Raw genomic sequence first — 21,667 nt, 5'->3', positions numbered from 1 at the left:
TGCCATCCATTTCTGGGTGCTATTTGACATATGTTTCAGGTCATTGTCCTGCTGGAAGACCCAAGATTTAATAACCAAGGAGAGTGCGACACACGTTTTAAATGCAGCTTTGATTTTTCTTTATGTATATATTCAGCAGATATACAATTTTCAAAAATATTCACCCATGTGCACAAATAAATCAGTAGCGTCCAACGGGAGACATCTTTCAGCTCATCAGGTTTTCTTGACTTTTATAACCTGTGTACAGCCATCTCCTACACCAGCAGGTGAGTAAATCCATGCAACGTTTCGAAGGAAACACCTTCTTTGCCCAGCATGATGTGAAAAACGCCCATCACCACATTAAATACGTTTACATTCTCGCGAGATCTTAATTCTACAGCGGAAATACAAAAATTACAAACCAAGAAGCAAGTTAGCGAACAGAGTTTTTTGAAAGCTAGGCAGTCAGGCACATTTGCCTGCCTGTCATGCCAAAATTGTAATGCGATTATAAAAGGAGATGTCGTTGTCCATCCTATGAAAGGGACTAGGATCCCAATCAAAGGCTGGCATTCCTGTAACAGCACACAGGTGATTTATTTTCTTAAATGCCCATGTGGGAAGGGCTATGTTGGCCAAACCACAAGGAGCATTAAACAGAGAATAAATGAACATAAGAGTTCTATTAGAACGTACAGAAAAGAACAGGATAATGTGAATAAGAGCGAAGACAGTGTGGCAAATAAAGAAAAATTTTAAACAAGTGTACCCAGAAACTTTTCAGAATATAGACACAATGTCAATGAACTTAGATTGCAGATACTTGAAAACATAGAGGGTGAGAATAAAGAACAGATAAAAACGAAATTACTGAGGAACGTGGTGCGCTGGATACAAAAACTGGGCACGTTAAAACCGGATGGGAATAATGAGATCTGCAACTTTAATGTATTTTTATAACTAAGCGTACACTTTAGCTATACTGTTTTGTTTTTATGTGATTTTAACTTCTTTTGATACCTTTTGATACGTATTTTGTAATTTTTGTATTTCCGCTGTAGAATTAAGTTCTCGCGAGAATGTAAATGTATTTAATGTGGTGATGGGCATTTTTCACATCATGCTGGACAAAGAAGGTGTTTCCTTCGAAACGTTGCATGGACTTACTCACCTGCTGGTGTAGGAGATGGCTGTACACAGGTTATAAAAGTCAAGAAAACCTGATGAGCTGAAAGATGTCTCCCGCTGGACGCTACTGATTTATTTGTGCACATGGGTGAATATTTTTGAAAATTGTATATCTGCTGAATATATACATAAAGAAAAATCAAAGCTGCATTTAAAACGTGTGTGGCACTCTCCTTGGTTATTGAATGCATTGTTTCTGAGTACGGAGCACTCAAGTGACCACGTGTACCCTATGCACAGGGAGCCCGTATATTTATTAGTGGAAGACCCAAGATCTCAGACACCCAGCTTTCTGACACTGGGCTGTAGAGTGCGACCCAAAATTCATTGGTAATCCTCAGATTTCATGATGCCTTGCACACATTCAAGGCACCCAGTGCCAGAGGCAGCCAAACAACCCCAAAACATCATTGAACCATATTTCACTGTAACTACTGTTTTTTATTTCCTTTGTAGGCCTCATTCCGTTTTTGGTAAACAGTAGAATGATGTGCTTTACCAAAAAGCTCTATCTTGGTCTCATCTGTCTACAAGACGTTTTCCCAGGAGGATTTTGGCTTACTCAATTTCATTTTGGCAAAAAAAAAGTCTTGCTTTTTTATGTATCTGTGTCAGCAGTGGGGTCCTCCTTGGTCTCCTGCCATAGCATTACCTTTTATTTATATGTCGATAGATAGTTCGTGCTGACACTGATGCTCCCTGAGCCTGCAGGACAGCTTTAATATCTTTGGAACTTGTTTGGGGCTGCTTATCCACCATCCGGACTATCCTGACTTGAGACCTTTCATAAATTTTTCTCTTCCGTCCACTCCCAGGGAGATTAGCTACAGTGCCATGGGTTGCAAACTTCTTGATAATGTTGCGCACTGTGGACAAAGGCAAATCTAGATATCTGGAGATGGACTTGTAACCTTGAGATCGTTGATATTTTTCCAAAATTTTGGTTCTCAAGTCCTCAGACAGTTCTCTTCTCCTCTTTCTGTTTTCCCTGCTAAGTGTGGCGCACACACAGACACACAATGCAAAGACTAAGTGAACTCCTCTCCTTTTTATCTGCTTTCAGGTGTGATTTTTATATTGCCCACACCTGTTACTTGCCCCAGGTGAGTTCAAAGGAGCATCACATGCTTGAAAATCTTTTTGGAGTTTGGTGTGACAATTTGCTTTTTTCCCTCCTTTTTTTGGTTTAGTTCCAATACACACAAAGGGAATAAACATGTGTATAGTAAAACAAGTGTTACTGCAATCCTTTTCTGTGAGAAATACTTAATTTTCTAGAAAAATTTCAGGGGTGCCAACATTTACGGCCATGACTGTAAGTGTCAGATCGTGTGGGGTTCGGCCTCTGACTACTCACACCCCCCCCCAATCCACCCAACCACTAACCCACCCCCACCCTGTGCAATTTCCCTCAAAAATTAAGTGCGTCAACCACTGCACGAAGCAGCGACCAACACGCCGCCTCAATGCAGCTCTATGGGAGAGCCAGAGATTGCTCAGCACAGCCCTCTGGGTCTCCCATCGAGCTGCTTTGAGGGGACATGTCGGCTGCGGCTTCATGCAGCGGTGAAACACGCCCCATTGAGGAGTAGAGTCAGGGTCCCGTACAGTCGATCGCAAGGGGGCCCAGTGGTCAGACTCCCGGCAATCTGACACTAAGTTTACGTTTTTATATCCTGGAGTACTCCTTTAACTAAAATAAGTTGAGTGCCCCCTAATCTATTATTTCTCACAGCTGAGGGTTTGCTTCAATTCCATCATGTCTAGACAATCCTCTGAAATCTCTTAATCATCAATATACAAACATAAATGGTTCAGTGTCCCAGTGCTCACCCATGTAGCGTGCTTGTCAGATGAGGCAGGTGAATGGTTTCAAGCTCAAGCTTAAGTGATTCTTCTGTGTCTCGCGACTTCAGGATTTTGTCTGGACCAATAAACTCCTTTATGAACTGCGGCTCTCTGTGATACGCCACTTGAAGGCGGAAAACGTAGCCATCCTTGAGAAAATTAAAAAGGGATCACACATAAAGCAATAACCATCTCGAGCAGTTAGTTTTTCTTTTTTTCAACCAGTGTACCTCCAGCTGTTGCAAAACTACAACTGCCAGCATGCCCGAACAGCCAAAGGCTGTCCGGGCATGCTGGGAGTTGCAGTTTTGCAACAGCTGGAGACATACTGATTGGGAAACACTGATCTATAGGAAGACATATAGACTGAGAAAGGGGCAGGGGGACAACATGGCACATGGTAGGGAGAAGACTGACCTTGTAGACATCGGTATACGTAGCGGTGGGTTTGCATAGGAAGTCATGCTGCTCTTTCAAGAGCTCTGCCAAACGAATCTGGAAGGCGGCCTTCACACGTTTAATGGCGTCTTTAGCTTGAGGCCACTTTCCGCTTCCTTCCATATGACAAATCACTGCAAGAGAAAAAAAAAGAAAGAAGAAAATATAGATAATCACTATGAATATATAGTTTGCATTAACTTTGCGCCCGCTCCCAGTCATAGAAGGGGAGCGGGTACAGGCACGTACATGTAGGCCCTTGTGTCCTCTAGGGGTTAAAACGACTCTTAACATGTCACAGAGACATGTTAAAAGTTTTGATCAGTCGGGGGTCTGAGTGCTGAGACCCATACCGATCAGGTGAACGAGCTGGTATGAAAGCGCAGTAGACCGCTTTTAGTTCTCTCGCTGCCCCATAGACTTAAAATGGAGCAGCAAGACAAAGACAGCTGAGAGGCAGAAGTAAAGCATGCTACTCGTTCTCCAGATCAGTGTGGGTCTTGTTATTGAGACCCTGACTGATCAAAACTTTTCACATGTCTCTGTGACATGTCAAAAGTATTTTTCAGCGTCAGGCCCTGAGCTGCTAATTTCTTCCAAAAACAGCGCCATTCCTGTCCTCAGGTTGTGTGTGGTATTGCAACTTGTCTCCATTCACTGCAATGGAACTGGGCTACAATGCCACACACAACCTGAGGAAAGGAGTGGCGCTTTTTTGGAAGATATTAGCTCAAGTTTTCTATTCCTGGACGAACCCTTTAATGCTCCAGGGAGTACATTCGCGCCTTGACGCGTTAAGTCTCAGATGGCAAGGGGCATACATGTATACCCTTTGTGTTGTCTAGGAGTTATAAACCATCACAAAAAGCCAACACTATATTACAATCTGCTGCAATGCAAGTCTGTACAACAGACTACTATACGGAGCCTGTAAACCCTAAAACCCCCAGTGAGGGTCACAATATTACATATGTTATACATGATGGTGAATACCTTTGCTTAAAGGGGTACTCCGGTGGAATTTTTTTTTTTTTTTGTAAATTACTTCTATTAAAAAATCTTGACCCTTTCTGTACATTTTAGCAGCTGTATACTACAGAGGAAATTCTGTTCTTTTTTCATTTCTTTTTTTGTCTTGTCCACACTGCTCTCTGCTGACACCTGATGCCCGTATCAGGAACTGTCCAGAGCAGGAGAAAATCCCCATTGCAAAGCTATGCTGCTCTGGACAGTTCCTGACATGGACAGAGGTGTCAGCAGAGAGCACTGTGGACAAAACAAAATAAGAAATTTAAAAAGAACAGAATTTTCTCTGTAGCATACAGCTGCTAAAAAGTACTGGATTTTTTAATAGAAGTAATTTATAAATCTCTTTAACTTTCTGGAACCAGTTGACTTATAAAGACCTAAAAAAAAAAAATGTTTTCCACCAGAGTACCCCTTTAACCCCTTGCCGCAAAACACCGGGTTAATACGGCGCTGCGGCATGGGAGGGTTATAAAGCACGGTTCGCTATCAGCAGCCAGGACCCGTGGATAATGCCGGACATCGCCGTTCCAGCAGATGTCCGGCATTAACTCTTTAGACCCGGCAATCAAAGTTGATCGCCGGGTCTAAAGTGAAAGTTTCCCGGCTGATCGGGACCATCGCGGTAAAATCGCAATGTCCCGATCAGCTAGGACGCAGCAGGAGGGTGCCTTTCCTTCCTCTTGCACATCCGATCGGTGATTGATTGCTCCAAGCCTGAATCCCAGGCTTGAGCAATCAACCGCCGATAACACTGATCAATGCATTGCAATGCAAAGGCATTGTTCAGTGTATTGAATCAATGTACTGCATGTTATAGTCCCCTATGGGGACTATAAAGTTTTAAAAAAAAGTTAATAAAGATCATTTAACCCCTTCCCTAATAAAAGTTTGAATAACCCCCTTTTCCCATAAAAAGAAAAAAAAAAACAGTGTAAATAAAAATAAAAATAAACATATGTGGTATCGCCACATGGTGTAAATGTCCGAACTATAAAAATATATTGTTAGTTAAACCGCACGGTCAATGGTGTACGCGCAAAAAAATTCCAAAGTCCCAAATAGCATCTTTTTGGTCACTTTTTATACCATAAAAAATGAAGAAAAAGCGATCAAAAAGTCTGATCAAAACAAAAATCATACCGGTAAAAACTTCAGAGCACAATGCAAAAAATGAGCCCTCATACCACCCAGTACGTGGAAAAATAAAAAAGTTATAGAGGTCAGAAGATGACAATTTTAAACGTATACATTTTCCTGCATGTAGTTATGATTTTTCCAGAAGTGCGACAAAATCAAACCTAAAATAAGTAGGGTACCATTTTAATCATATGGACCTACAGAATAAAGATAAGGTATAATTTTTACCGAAAAATGTACTGCATAGAAAGGGAAGCCCCCAAAAGTTATAAAATGGATTTTTCTCGGTCGCTCTTCATTGGGGGACACCTTACTGATGGGTATATGCTCTTGCCACTAGAAGGCGCTGACACTAGGAAAAAAAGTTGGCTCCTCCCTGGCAGGATATACCCGCTCACCTGCAGTAAGGTAATCAGTTTTAACTAGTGTCAGTAGGAGGCAAGACACAGGTCTGGGAGCTTATTATTTTCTAGTAAGGGCTGTCTAGTTAGATTATTTACTACCTTTTGTTTCCTTTTTTTCAGGTGGGGGTTAAGGAGCATGGCGCTACCTGTTCCCCCATATGCGGCTAAGGGGCAAGGGACATAAAATACAAATGCACCGTTAACCCCTTCCCGCCAACATGCGGCTAAGGGGCACAGGACATAACATACAAATGCACCGTTAACCCCTTCCCGCCAATGGCCAGCACCTAGGGGTCACACCTTGGGTCCAGGTCCCCCTATTTTCCCTGCCCGTCTTGGACTGTAGCAGAATGACGTGATGCAGGTATCCATAAGACTGGCTGAAGACATCTTAGGTGAAGATAGCTCCGCCCTTCTTAGTCTTCTCTTCCCCGATTCAGCGTGCGAGCTGGGAGATCAGTGCTCCTCCTCTCCGGCTCACACGCTGCTGGAGGTTATTGTCCCGCCCTCCTTCCCTGTTGCGGGGGTCGGCGTGGGCAACGGTACTTGGCTCCCGTAGCAGCAGCCAGGCGGGAGCTTGTGGTCCGGCCCGCTATTGCCCCGATAGCACACTGCTAGGAGCTGTCGCTCCTCCAGGGGCTTACTGTCTGCCGCTTATGGGCAGCACTTTGCGGGGTGCCCTGCGCCCAATGTCCCCTTCCAAGTTATTGTGGAAGGCTAGAGTCCATATTTTAATGTATAATATCAGACATTTATTTTATATTTTTAAAGCATAAAAATAAAAATAAAAAAAAAGTACATATTTCTTGATCACTCAGACCATTTGGTGGTATTTGGCTCCCTCTTGTTGCCAACACTTGTATTACAGTGTGATTTCTATTGTTGCTCACTTCATGGAGCACATGAAAACCACCGTGGCAGGTTGTTACCAGGGACTCAAGTTTCCTTGGAGTCGGGAGTCATGTTCCAGCCATATGTGCCCTTCCACCACTGAGTGCCATACAATGAGCAAGTTCTTTTGCGTTCCTGGCAGACGCTCAGGTTTCTTTCAAGATTCCTCATCGGTCAGGTCTGCTAGCCATCCATCCATGTCATGCTGTGGGTTTCCCTTCTCCACAGGCTATTGCATACGCGGCTAGTACTACGGATCCCCTCATCCAGCACACGGTCCTCAGGGGAATATTCCTGCGTGGCATGGATTAGACTTGATATCATTATGGCAGACAGTAGTCTCGCCTGCTCCTCTTTTCACGGTTGCCATGTCCGCGGCTCACACTCTGTACCCCACTGCTGGTGCGAGGGCCCAATACACCGCCTGTCATACATCATCGGCTGCTGTATCTGCGGTTGCAGTTCCGGTACCTCACTACTGTTGGAGGTGTCTGACGGAGCGTCCCCATGTCTACTATGGACCATACCAGTAAGCCAGACAGTGGTCTGCATGGTTGCCTACACCACCTGTCATACATCAAACGACTTATGTATCTGCGGATGGAGATCCGGTGCCTCACTATTGGGCAAGGTGCCGATGGGATAAATCGTTGTCTACTATGGACCCATACCAGTAAGCCAGACAGTGGTCTACACCGCCTGTTATACATCAAACGGCTGGTGTATCTGCATCTGGAGTTCCGGTATCTCACTACTTGTGAGCGGTCTGCTTGGTTTACTACATTGCCTGTCATACATCTCACGGCTTTTGTATCTGCGACTGATGTCCTGATCACCGCTGTGCGAGGTGCCGACGGAATGACTCGCTGTCCACTGTGGGTCCATACTAGTAAGCCAGACAGTTGTCTGCATTTTTTCTTCAGCCGCCTGTCACACGGCGCACGGCCAATGTATTTGCTACTGGAGTTCCAGTACCCCTCTTCTGTGCGCGATATACGTAGAACTCACCCTGCGTGTCCCAGAGACACTAAATGGGATGTCAGGGATGCATTCCACTGCTCCTCTGCCCCCTATATTTCCCAGGGGGCAGGGTTTCTCGGTCTCCAAGCCCTCCCACCTATGACAAAGGGGCACAGTTATCGCCTGTCTGATTGTTCCCTTTTCGCCAGACACCTGGGGTGTTCTTGTTCAGTCAGACTGTTGTCTACACTGGTTCCGCCGCCATAGGTCTCTGACCTCTCGGCTGCCGCGGAAGTAGCCAGGTTTTCCTCTACCTTCACTGCTGGGTGAGGGATCTGAAGCAGGGTCCCTGCAAGTATTCGGGATTGATTCCTGCCGGACAATCTTCGTCTGTTGGGGTTCCTACACCACTGGGTAGCCCTTTGGTTAGGCCGCACTCCAGTGCCACGCTTTTCATGGAGGTTGATTGGAGTGACCCTGGGTGCTCAGGAATCCTATACCTGCCAATCAGACAGGTTTCTGCATGACTTACTATGTCGGGTCAAGTACCATACATTTTCATCACATGGACGGTAGTTCAGGTTACTCACTACCATGTTGTCGTTTCGAGCGAGTCTCCCCATGTTACCCATGGGCCTTATACATTGCTCCACATACTGGTTTACAGGGTTACCTACTTGGCCAGTTCCCTCTCTGCTACCTGCTGCTCTGTTGACAGGCTGCTATCTCACTTCACTGTGTGTTTCCGTGTGCGGGACCCGGCATGGCCACGGTCCCTTTGGCACATAGTTAGACTGTGTCTGCATGGGGTTGTAATCCACCTGGCCACCTCCCCAGTTTCTGCCGCTGCTGCGGAGGCTGCAGTACGGTGTCTCTCTTTCCAGGTGTAGTTCCGCAGAGTTCCGCAGGTCCTAGTTCTTGGGACCCTTTCTACCTGTAAGTCACACTGTGCAGCATCACTCTGTTCTCCTTTTTTAGGTTGCTGTTGGTCTGCTAGAGGCATACCTCTCTTCCTGCTGGTCCCTTGGATGTCTGCGGTTCTTTTGTGTCCACAGTTTTAGTACCCCACTGCTATTGTAGGGTACCCATTTCTGTGTTCCTACTTATGCTAGGACCGCCCTGTAGGTGTAGGGCCCACCTTCCTTTTGTTCGGTGGGGTGTGCCTCGAGGCTTCCGCTAATGTTGTTTCCGCAGTTCTGCGACGGTTGAGCACTTCTGTTCTGACATGGGGCCTGCTGGGGCGACAGTCAGTTCAGTCCCTCCCTATGCCTCCAGATGTGTTTTCCGGGGTTTCTCTCTGGGGTGACTCAGGCACCTACTCGTCACTCTCTGGAACGGCTCTCAACACTTCTTGTCGTTTTTGCCCAGCTCCAGTGTACAGGATTCCGTTGGGGCCTGAGGGCTCCGTCCACCCAGTACTTGTTCCGTACCTGTGGGGCAGCATTTCCCTGCTCATACTGCGCCTTGCCATTCTCCTTTCCACAGGGTATACGGGGATCAGGGTGTTTGGCATGGGTCTGTTTTCATCTCGACCACCTTTGTTTTCCCTTGTTTTCCCTCCTCTGGAGGGACTATTTTGTTGAATTTTTTTCTAACTTCAAGATGATGCCATCTCGCTGTCTCCAATATATAGGTGGAGTATCTGTCAGGGCCCTTGTTTTTTTTTCTGAGAGCATTCAACAGAGCCTTTTCCTGTCTAGGCTTGTGTGCTCGCTGTCCACCATCGCAGCCTGGCTCTCTCTCTGCTTTTTGGTTATCTACAGCTGCTCACGCAGCTTGGCTCTCTCCTCTGTTGAGGAGCTGGTACAATCTCCCTGGAAGGGTGTGTTTTTTCCCTTTTGTCTGTGTCAGTTGTACTGCACAGTCACCAAAGTCTTCTGGAGTCATCCTTCCTGTGCCCAGCTAGGTTGTCATTTGTTTCTTCCTCCATCCACATTCTGGCAGGATGTTTCTTCTGAGTGCTCTGGTCCGCTTGGACCACCGGGGTCCAGGATTGGTTGGTCTCCTTGACTTGGACTCTGTCCCAGGAAGCTGTGGCGTACCTTCTTTTCTGGTGGCTCTTTCGGTTCCTGGGGCCTTGGTGATGGTTCAAGTCTTGGGCATGTGTAGTGATCCGGCCAAGACTCCTTTGCGATCCCATTAATCGGGGCGGTCTTTCTGTTCCGCACTCCTTCACGGAAGTTCGTCGACCAGAGAGTTTTTCGCAGACGTCCGTTTTCCTTACTCTTCAGTTCGTCTTCCAGGTGACTCTACGTCTCCAGTTTACTTGTTGGTCTCTCCGGTATCCGAGATGCCCCCCTTTTCAGGGTGTTTTCCGCTCCTTTCTTCCTTCGGGGTCCATGTCCTCCAGAGTTGGAGGGCGTTTAGGTTAACCGCATTACACCAGTATGGCTATTTCGCCTTCTGGGTGCTCATGGCGGGCCCATGGGATAGGGGTTCTTTGTCTGCGGCTGTTCAGGTCCTTGCTCTCATGCTCCGGGCCTCTCCAGAGCAGGATTCCATCTCTTTGTTTCCTGTGGTTTCTTGTCTCCCTATATGACCCGGGTGTCCTAGGTCTCTACAGAGGACGGCCCTTTCCTTTGACGTCCTAGTGCATCTCCTTTGACGGGAGATCTTCCGGGAGTTCAATTTCTGGGCCTAGTGTGTCTACTCCTGGAGGGCTCGTCCGTAGGCCTTGTGGACACTTGAGTCCACCCCTATGCAAACCCTAATTTAGTCCTCAAATGCGCATGGCGCTCTCTCACTTCAGAGCCCTGTCGTATTTCAAGGAAACAGTTTAGGGCCACATATGTGGTATCTCCGTACTCGGGAGAAATTGCGTTACAAATTTTGGGGGGCTTTTTCTCCTTTTACCCCTTATGAAAAGGAAAAGTTGGGGGCTACAACAGCTTGTTAATGTAATAAAAATAAAAAAAAATTACACTAACATGCTGGTGTTGCCCCATACTTTTTATTTTCACAAGAATTAAAAGGAAAAAAAGACCCCCAAAATGTGTAAAGCAATTTCTCCTGAGTACAGAAATACCCCATATGTGGGAGTAAAATGCTCTGCGGACGCACAACAAGGCTCAGGGGTGGCTGATTTTACAGCGGTTCTGACGTAAACGCAAAAAAATAAATACCCACATGTGACCCCATTTTGGAAACTACACCCCTCACGTAATGTAATAAGGGGTACAGTGAGCATTTACGCCCCACAGGTGTCTGACCGATTTTTGGAACAGTGGTCCGTGAAAATGAAAAATGTAAATACTCACTGCACCCCTTATTAAATTCTGTGAGGGGTGTAGTTTCCAAAATAGGGTCACATGTGGGGGGGGTCCACTGTTCTGGCACCACGGGGGGCTTTGTAAACGCACATGGCCCCTGACTTCCATTCCAAACAATTTTTTTCTCAAAGGCTCAATGGCGTTCCTTCTCTTCTGAGCATTGTAGTGCGCCAGCAGAGCACTTGACGTCCACACATGCGCTATTTCCATACTCAGAAGAGATGGGGTTTCAAATTTTGTGGGGCATTTTGTCCTATTACTCCTTGTAAAAATTTTACATTTGAGGGAAAACTAGCATTTTAGTGAAAAAAAATTAAATAATTTACACGTCCAACTTTCACGAACAGTCGTCAAACACCTGTGGGGTGTTAAGGCTCTCTGGACCCCTTGTTACGTGCCTTGAGGGATGTAGTTTCCAAAATAGTATGCCATGTGGGTTTTTTTTTTTTTGCTGTCCTGGAACCATAGTGGCTTCATAAATGGGACATGCCCCCCCAAAACCATTTCATTAAATTTTGCTTTTCAAAAGCTAAATGTGACTCCTTCTTTTCTGAGCATTGTAGTTTGCCCGCAAAGCATTTTACGTCCTAACATGGGGTATTTCCATACTCAGAAGAGATGGGGTTACAAATTTTGGGGGTCATTTTGTCCTATTATCCCTTGTAAAAAAAAAAATATTTGAGGGAAAACTAGCATTTTAGTGAAAAAAAAACAAAAACCTGTGGGGTGTTAAGGCTCAGTGGACCCCTTGTTACGTGCCTTGAGGGGTGTAGTTTCCAAAATAGTATGCCATGTGTTTTTTTTTTTTTTGCTGTTCTGGCACCATAGGGGCTTCCTAAATGCGACATGCCCCCCAAAAACCATTTCAGAAAAACTCACTCTCCAAAATCCCACTGTCGCTCCTTCCCTTTTGAGCCCTCTACTGCGCCCGCCGAACACTTGACATACACATGAGGCATTTTCTTACTCGAGAGAAATTGGGCTACACATTTTAGGAAGATTTCTCTCCTTTTACCCCTTGTAAAAATTCAATAACTGGGTCTACAAGAACATGCCAGTGTAAAAAATGAAGATTTTGAATTTTCTCCTTCAATTTGCTGTTATTCCTGTGAAACACCTAAAGGGTTAAAAAAACCTTTTGAATGTCATTTTGAATACTTTGAGGGGTGCAGTTTTTATAATAGGGTCATTTGTGGGGTATTTCTAATAAGAAGGCCCTTCAAAACATAACTGGTCCCTGAAAAATGTCGATTTTGAAAATTTTGTGAAAAATTGGAAAATTGCTGTTATACTCTGAAGCCCTCTGGTGTCTTTCAAAAGTAAAAACATGTCAACTTTATGATGGAAAAATAAAGTAGACATATTGTATATGTGAATCAATATATAATTTATTTGGAATATTCATTTTCCTTATAAGCAGAGAGCTTCAAAGTAAAAAAAAAAATGCTACATTTTCTATTTTTTCATCAAGAAATGTTGCAAGTATCAACAAAATTTTACCACTAACATAAAGTAGAATATGTCACGAAAAAACAATCTCGGAATCAGAATGAAAGGTAAAAGCATCCCAGAGTTATTAATGTTTAAAGTGACAGTGGTCAGATGTGCAAAAACTGGCTGTAGTGTCCTACAGTGAAAACTGGCTGGGTCCTTAAGGGGTTAAAGGAGTAGAGCAGTGAAAAATAACTTCTCTCTATGGGATACATAGAGGGGGCATGTCAGCCGCAGCTCCATGCAGGGGGGTCGGCACGCCCCCTTCCAGCAGACTGCCGGACCCCGTCCAGGAGATCGTGGGGGGTCCCAGCCTTCGGACCCCATGCGATCTATAACTTATCCACTATGCTTTGGATAGGGGATACGTTATCTTTCACTACACTAAGGGGGAGATTTATCAAAACCTGTGCAAAGGAAAAGTTTCCCAGTTGCCCATAGCAACCAATCAGATCGCTTCTTCCATTTTTAACAAGGTCTCTGCAAAATGAAAGAAGCGATCTGATGAGTTGCTATGGGCAACTGGACAACTTTTCCTTTGCACAGCTTTGATAAATCTCCCCCTTAGACACAATTTTTTATATCCGAATCACCACTAGTGCTGCATTTAAAGTTTTACTATCATAGAGACACCTCAAAAGTTTTGATTGGTCAGAGGGTGCCGAGACCTCCACTGTTCGCTAGAAGAAGCTAAGAGAAAAGCTCATTTGAGCACTTGTTCTTACCGTCACCTTCTTACTGTTCGAGACGGATTCTATAGAAAGTCTATAGAGCCCATCACCTGCAGCGAAGACATGGCGAAGAGACTTAGCTGAGCATTTCGCCAGGCTATATCTAGTAATCGGTGGGAGTGTCACTAGTCAGACCCGGACCGATCAAAACTTTTGACGTCTCTATGTCACATCAAAAGTTTAAAAATAAAAAAATAAAAACACACAACAGTGGCACTTTGAATTTTGCTCCCAGAATGTGCGTGCATGGACAGACATATCCCAATACACATTACACTCTGTATTTTAGGATTACAGCAGACCACTTACCTTTTATAGGAGATACATAGGCTGGGCTAGGCTTGAATAGAGAAGGGATGAGACTGTTCTTGTCAGCAGATTTCTTATAACATGACCACTCTGGCTTCACCGGGAAAGGAGGAAACACCTAGTACACAAAAGGATGATCTATGGGTGAATGCTGTGTAGCTACCAGTAGAGACCCATGTACATCATCACATATCACAGTATAAAGACATCATCTATGTGCTACTGCAGTGTTTTCCCAACCAGTCTGCCTCTGGTTGTTGCAAAACTACAGCTCCCAGAATGTCCGGACTGTCAAAGGCTGTCCGGACATGCTGGGAGTTGTAGTTTTGCAACAATCGGTGGCACAGTGGTTGGGATTCGATACAATACAATGTATCAACAATGTTTTAAAACTACAACTCCCAGCATGCAGATTTTTTTGTACTCACCATAAAATCTCTTTCTCGTAGCCTTTATTGGGAGACACCTATACTGATGGGTATATGCTCTTGCCACTAGGAGGCACTGAAACTAGGAAATATATAACTATAACTAGGATATACCCGCCCACTAGAAGTGAGGTAATCAGTTGTCACAAAGCAGAAGGAGAAGCCAATAAAGACATAAGTCCGAAGGACCCTAGAAAGGAATCCCAGATAAAAAAAAAAAAAAAACGGATAAGAAAATCCAGACAAAGAATGAAGAAATGGGTAGGTACGGTGACCCCAATTGAAGGCTAGGAGAAAGAAATTTTACGGTGTGTACAAGAAAATCTCCTTTTCTCGGTTGCTCTTCATTAGGGGACACTGTTACTGATGGGACGTACCAAAGCAGTACGCTAGGGAGGGAATAACAACCAACAGCAAAAGGGGAATCAGTCCAGAGACCAAACCCACTCGATCGTAAGGCCTGCGGACGAGATCCAGGGCAGAGACAACCGAGGCCCACAAACTAAGCTCCCGGGAGAACCCCCGTCCATGGAGAAGGACTAGGATGCCAAGGAAGAGACCGATCTAAGTAGAGACTCCAAAGCCACAGTCCATAAAGAGAGACAAGAAAAGGTCAACTAAGAAGCCAGAAGGGCCGGAACCAACCCGAGAGGAGGTAGGAATCAACCCCAAGGAACACAGAACTAGACAGAGGGCTAAACCGGCTAGGACACAAAAATGGAAAATGGCACAAACAAGAGAACTCCATCCAGAGTCAACCAAGTCAAGAGAACATGGTGGAAAAAAACGCCAGGGAGAGCAGCGAAGGATGGAGACTGGCTGTGGAGAGGCCTGGTGCAGAAAATTGATGACCAGAACAGCTGCAGACCAAAAGCCTCTGTCCCAGGGGCCTACCGCGAGCACCTGGGAGGCGAAATAAGCTCGAGTAGAATAATCCGGATGACCGGAACGCCCACTGCCCCGGGAGTACATTGACCCACGAAGGAGGAGACAGAAGGAATAAGGCAAAAAAAAGAGAGCAAAATGCCCTGAAAAGGGGCATCTCGGAACACCGGAGTGTCCAACATGGGAACTGGAGGTACCCTGGTCACCTGGAAGACGTACACATAAAAATAAATGGCCAAAATGAGCATCCCGAAACTCTGGAGCGGCCAACATGGGAAACTGAGGTTCCCGAGTTGCCTGGAAGACGTACACCTGTAGAGTAAGTAAACCCAACTTCCGCGAAACGCTACGTTTAGACAAGAAGGAGTGTGGTACAGAAAGAGCACACCACAAATGGGACGACAGAGAAGTCGGGGCAGGAAAGCTAACCTGCCCGAGACTACAACCATCACTAAGGCCCAAAGAACCAGAAGGGCCGACCTAGAAAAGAAGACACGCCACAGCATACTAGGATAGTGTCCAAGACAAGGAGACTAACCAGACATGGACCCCAGCGGTCTGAGCGGCCCGAAGCAACATCCCGTCAGGACAGGAACAGAGGAGGAAACAAAAGGGATGGTTACTCCAGAAGACCGTAGTGTCAGTGTAGCGCAACTGACACTGAAAAGGAAGGAGGAAGAAACCCCTCCAGGTAGATTGCACCGAGGGAGGAGGAGAGCAATGGCAAGACCCAAACAACAGACGGTGCTAGATCGGCGGTCGCTGAGCCATACATGAGTGCATAAACTCTTCCAACAGAAGAGAATGCCAAGTCTGTATGAGCAGCAGTAGATAACCAAGAAACAGGGAGAGAGCCAGGCTGCAACAGTGTGCAGCTCAGCTGATTGCCCTCAACATAAAACAAGGTCCCAGCCAGATAACTCACCAATATAGAGGAGGGGAAAACAAGGGGTGGTCGCCATGAAACCCAGGCCCAGACCATGCCAAGCTCCCTGATCCCAGTACTCCCTGTGGAAGCGGAATGATCAAAGTGCGCCAGGCACTATAGGAGCAGTGAAATGCCGCCTGAAGGTAAGGGGGCAAAGTACTGTGTGGACATACTCCCCAGGAACCGTGTAACAGCATATCAAGGAATGGAGGAGCTAATTTGAGTCCTGACTACGAATGGAAGTAAGAAGCACACACACCCACCCAAAGCATTAAGTGGAACACCTCAACGTGGTGTAACCCTGGACCAGAAGGGCGTCAACAGAGCCATTCTGGTCATTCCCTAAGGCAACAGAGCCGGCGTCTGAACCACCCTACACAGGAACCCAGGACAGATACCTGGAGGCATGGGGGGGGGGGGTCCGAACCGACTGTGCCGCCCCATCATGCCCCATGCCAGAGCAGAGGAGTTCAACCGCCTAAACCTGTGGAAACAAGGTCACAGAAAGGCCTGAGGCACACCCCACAGAAAAAAGAGAAGGTGGGTTCTACATGTGCAGAATGGCCTAGTGTATGTAGGGACATAGATGTGGTTAGCGCAAGATAGTAGAGGGGTATCAAGACTGCAGATGCGAAAGAAACCAGCCATTCAAAAGTCCAGCAGCATGGTGTCACAACCATGCCCCTAGCAGACCAACGTTGTCCCATAGAAAGGGGAATAGAGTGCTGCTCTTTCTGCAAAAGCCGATGGAACCTGCAGGAAACGCCCACACCCTAACTCCAAATGGTGCCACATACCAGGACTGCTGTCGCAGACACAAGGGATGAAGGATGTATGTGGAGCAAGAAAATGCAGATACAATCTGACCGGCAATTATAAAAGATCCAATGAAACCCCGAGACATTCTTTGGAACTTCACCTTGAAAATAAGTCACCGGACTGTAACCGCGGGAGCGGCAAGAATGGGGAAGGTGACCTGGCGGAGTAGAAAACCATGCAGACACAGTCTGGCTTTCTGGCATACGGACCATGGCCACACCGGTTGCAGTAGAGAGAATCACACACCGAAAGTGGGTTACCAGCCTTCAGCCTAAAGAGCGGCAGGCATGTAGGGAGGAACCTGGTAAAGGAGGGAACCCCACGAACCAGTATGTGGTGTATTGTATAGGGCCCATGGAGCAACATGGGGAGACTCACTCGAAACTACACCTTGGCAGTGGATAACCTGAACTATCGTCCACAGCGTGGGAAGTGTATAGTAGTGGACCCGACGTAGTAGTAGTAGACCATGCAGACAACTGTCCGGCTGACTGGTATAGGATTCCTGAATGCTCAGGAACACTCCATCGAACCCCCCTACAGAAAGTGGGGTATTGGAGTACGAACTAATGAGCGACCTGGCCATGTAAGAGACCCAGCAGACAAAAGTCTGGCTGAACAAGTACATTTCCAGGTGCTGGATAAAAGGGGACAGCCATAGGTGATCACTGTGCCCCACTGCCGCATGTGGGAGGGAAGGCCTAGGAGCCCTAGATATTATCCCCACCATCTTGGGAGATCGGGGGAGGCTGAGGAGCCGCGGAATGCATCCCTGTACCCCATCAAGAGTCCATAGGACACGCTGGGATACGTCTACGTACACCTCCACAGCAGTGGAGTTCTTGAACTCCAGCCTCAGATACATCAGCTGAGTGATGAGTGACAGGCAGCTGAGGAGACCATGCAGACCACTGTCTGGCTTACTGGTATGGGTTCATAGTATCCAACGGGTCACTCTTTCGGACACCACGCACAGCAGTGGGGTACCGGAACTCCAGCCGCAGATACATCAGCAGTGTGATGAGTGGCAGGTGGTGGAGGAAACCAAGCAGACCACTGTCTGGCTTACTGGGTATGGGTAGCTGAGAGATGAGTGACAGGCGAGACTACTGTCCGGCATATCGACATCAGGACCAATCCATGCTCACGCAGGGACACTTCCAAGGAGACCTCGCATTAGACGGGGGGGGGGGGGGGGGGGGGATCCAGAGCCCTAGCCGCGGATGCGGCAGCCTGTAGAGGAGGGAATCATATTGTATGACACGTCAGAACACCCCCATGATGGGTGACCGGCGGACCTGACAGAGTGTCCTTAGCATCTGCCAGGAATGCAAAATAAAAAAAACTCTTGCAAGGGAACTCGACCAGTGTCTTGCCTCAGTAGGGAGGGACTGGAATTCGGCCGTGGGCATGACAGGCATGACATGGCATGGCACTCAGTGGTAGACACTGAATATATCCCTGACAGTTTCCAAGGAATCGAGAAATCCCTGTCAGTAACCCGCCACGTCGGTGTGCATATGTTCCCTGACAGAGTGAAAACCCTGCAGAAAATAGATATGCCAGGGGCATACCTCAACTGACAATGTAAAAAGTCTAAGGCAGGCTGGGTAGGGTGACTGAAGGGAGGGCAGTCGGCCACGTGGGACCGGAGACCCGCAAAAGAATGCGTCCAGGATACTGTGCCAGGCAGCAAAGGATAGGAGTAAGCCTGGGACCGGAGACCCGCTACCTGCAGCTGTAAGTCCCCGGTAAGCCTGTAAGAACGCAACCAGGACATTGCACCTGGCCGCAGCAGATAAGAGTAAGCGGGCTGGTGTGCCCGCACTGAGAAAGTGGTCAGCCAGGCGGGACTGGAGACCCGCTACCTGCAGCTATATGTGTAGAGATCCATAGCCCGAAGAGGGGGAAGGGAAGGTTCACCGGACTGTCCCCTCCAGAATGGCACCAGAGGCCATGAGGGGTCCGGCCCAGCACAGCCACATGTAATGGCAGCTGAGGAGCTGGGCATATGAGAGGAAGGGGACACCTGGATGAGCAAGAGGGAGGGAGAGGGGGAAGGCAGGTTGTAGTACATACTCACCCACGGCTCCATCTTCTTATACTCACCCTGAAGACTTCAACCAGCTTATGGTTGCATCATACCAGGCTAAGATAGCGGGGAGTGCAGGAGCAAGTGTACAACCTCCAGGAGCTGGCCATTGGCGATAAGGGGTTGACGGCCCATACTCTTATGTTCCATCCCCCTTTGTCGCATATGGGGGAACAGGTAGCGCCATGCTCCTGAACCCCCACCTGAAAAAGGGAAACAAAAGGGAGATAAAAACCTAGCTAAACAGCCCTTACTAGAAAATAATAAAAAAGACCAGGTCTGGAGAGCTCCCAGACCTGTTTCTTGCCTCCTACTGACACTAGATAAAACTGATTACCTCACTTCCAGTGGGCGGGTATATCCTGCCAGGGAGGAGCTGACTTTTTTTTTCCTAGTGTCAGCCCCTCCTAGTGGTAAGAGCATATACCCATCGGTATAGTGTCCCCCAATGAAGAGCGACCGAGAGATGAGAACCAATAAAAAATTCCCACAGAGGTATGTATGTATATACATGCATATATAAATATATATATATATATATATATATATATACATACACACATACACATATCTATAGCTATTTCTATCTATGTGAATGGATATAGGCAGCACACCAAAATAGATGAAAGAAATCAAGTGCTTTATTCCAAGGAAAATTGACAACGTTTCAGCGATCTCTCACCACCATTTTCAAATGGAAAATGGCGGTGAGAGATCGCTGAAACATTGTTAATTTTCCTTGGAATAAAGCACTTGATTTCTTTCATCTATTTTGGTGTGCTGCCTATATCCATTCATATTCAAAGAGGACCGGAGCACCGAGGTTCAAGGGCTTGCACCCAACCATCTGGATACGAGGAGGTGCCGCTTTATACGATAATATTTCTATCTATAGCTATCTCTCTCTCTCTAATTATATATCTCATAGCTATCCACCTATATCAATCTCTATCTGTTTCTAGCTATCTGTCTATAGCCATCTATCAATCTATATCATATCTAGCTCTTTATCTAGTATGGAATGCCCATTGAGGTCAATAGGATTGTGATGCAAGGCGGAATCAGCAAGGAACATCTGCCAGCAATTCCGTGGTGCGAATGAGCCCTTAACTCAGCATAGTCGGGAACATGTGAGGACCTAAGATTAGAGCTTACATCTGTGTAGCGCAGCGCTGGGTGCGTTCCCTGTACTGCAGTGACCGTGAGCGGAAGATTTTCCAGGTTCCACAGCTTCCTGCTTAGGTCATCATAAGACTGGATGACGGAGACCATCTGTTCCTCTCCTGTGCCTGCCTGAAACATGCAAGACAATTCTTCAACTTTAAGGAAGCAAAAAGGAACATTAAAGAAAAGAAAAGAAGGACACAGACAAGATGGTAAAGGAGTATATAGTCACCTGCTTCCCCTTGTTCAGTACACAGTCCAGGAGGTTACCAGAATAGCTGATGGCAGCTTCAGAAACATTGGCATGTCTAAGGCGGGGGGGGAAAAGAACAGGGGAAATCAATCTCCTCTCTATTGGGAGTGTGCTAATGACTGGAAGCCATAGTAAAGGGTGAGTGTGCTAATGACTGGGAGCCATAGTAAAGGGTAAGTGTTCTAATGACTGGGAGCCACAGTAAAGGGTGAGTGTGCTAATGACTGGAAGCCATAGTAAAGGGTGAGTGTGCTAATGACTGGGAGCCATAGTAAAGGGTGAGTGTGTTAATGACTGGAAGCCATAGTAAAGGGTGAGTGTACTAATGACTGGGAGCCATAGTAAAGGGTAAGTGTTCTAATGACTGGGGGCCATAGTAAAGACTGAATGTACTAATGACTGGGAGCCATAGTAAAGGCTGAATGTACTAATGACTGGAAGCCATAGTAAAGGGTGAGTGTGCTAATGACTGGGAGCCATAGTAAAGGGTGAGTGTGTTAATGACTGGGAGCCATAGTAAAGGGTGAGTGTGCTAATGACTGGGAGCCATAGTAAAGGGTGAGTGTGCTAATGACTGGAAGCCATAGTAAAGGGTGAGTGTGCTAATGACTAGGAGACATAGTAAAGGGTAAGTGTTCTAATGACTGGGAGCCATAGTAAAGGGTGAGTGTGCTAATGACTGGGAGCCATAGTAAAGGGTGAGTGTGCTAATGACTGGGAGCCATAGTAAAGGGTGAGTGTGCTAATGACTGGGAGCCATAGTAAAGGGTGAGTGTGCTAATGACTGGAAGCCATAGTAAAGGGTAAGTGTGCTAATGACTGGGCGCCATAGTAAAGGTTTAGTGTTCTAATGACTGAGAGCCATAGTAAAGGGTTAGTGTGCTAATGACTGGAAGCCATAGTAAAGGGTGAGTGTGCTAATCACTGGGAGCCATAGAAAAGGGTTAGTGTGATAATGACTGGGGGCCATAGTAAAGGGTTAGTGTGGTTATGCCTGGGGACCCTAAGAATCAGTGTTACTAGGGATGTCCCGATACAGATACTGGTACTGATATTGCACAGGAACTTGTACTACATATCTTTCCTCTGCAGGCCTTCTGTCCATTCTATCTAAATAGTGGGATTCCCTACCTACTAACTGGAGGCTTCTCCCTAATATAGGGGGGGGGGGGGAATTCTGTACCTAACTACTGGGGACTCCTAGCTAAAAGGGGGGGGGGGCTTTCCCTACATTTATACTGAGGGCTTCTACCTAATAGGGGGATTACTTACCTACTGAGGGGTTATACCTAATAGGGGGATTCCCTACCTACTAACTAAGGGCTTCTACCTAATGAGGGGGAAGGGGGGAATTACCTACCTACTGGGGGGGGGGGGTTCAACCTAATAGGGGGAGTCCCTTCCTGCTTACTGGGGGC

The 21,667-nt window shown here is 46.6% G+C and overlaps 1 protein-coding gene across 2 annotated transcripts in view; it reads right to left on the bottom strand.

The window, feature by feature from the left end:
* NOL6 (nucleolar protein 6) overlaps positions 1-21,667 on the bottom strand; it is an 85,164-nt gene that overhangs the window by 29,290 nt on the left and 34,207 nt on the right. For both annotated transcript variants that reach the window (XM_056542715.1, XM_056542724.1), the window contains exons 15-19: positions 20,229-20,304; positions 19,988-20,125; positions 13,681-13,798; positions 3,439-3,593; positions 3,007-3,170 (exon numbers count right to left, since the gene is read on the bottom strand). In XM_056542715.1, coding sequence (XP_056398690.1) covers positions 3,007-3,170; positions 3,439-3,593; positions 13,681-13,798; positions 19,988-20,125; positions 20,229-20,304 — 651 coding nt within the window. The remainder of the gene's footprint in view (positions 1-3,006; positions 3,171-3,438; positions 3,594-13,680; positions 13,799-19,987; positions 20,126-20,228; positions 20,305-21,667) is intronic.

This window comes from Hyla sarda, chromosome 1, assembly GCF_029499605.1.
Source record: "Hyla sarda isolate aHylSar1 chromosome 1, aHylSar1.hap1, whole genome shotgun sequence".
Taxonomy (NCBI): Eukaryota; Metazoa; Chordata; class Amphibia; order Anura; family Hylidae; genus Hyla; species Hyla sarda.
The sequence above is the reverse complement of the archived record's forward strand: the minus strand, read 5'-3'. Positions and strand labels throughout refer to the sequence as shown.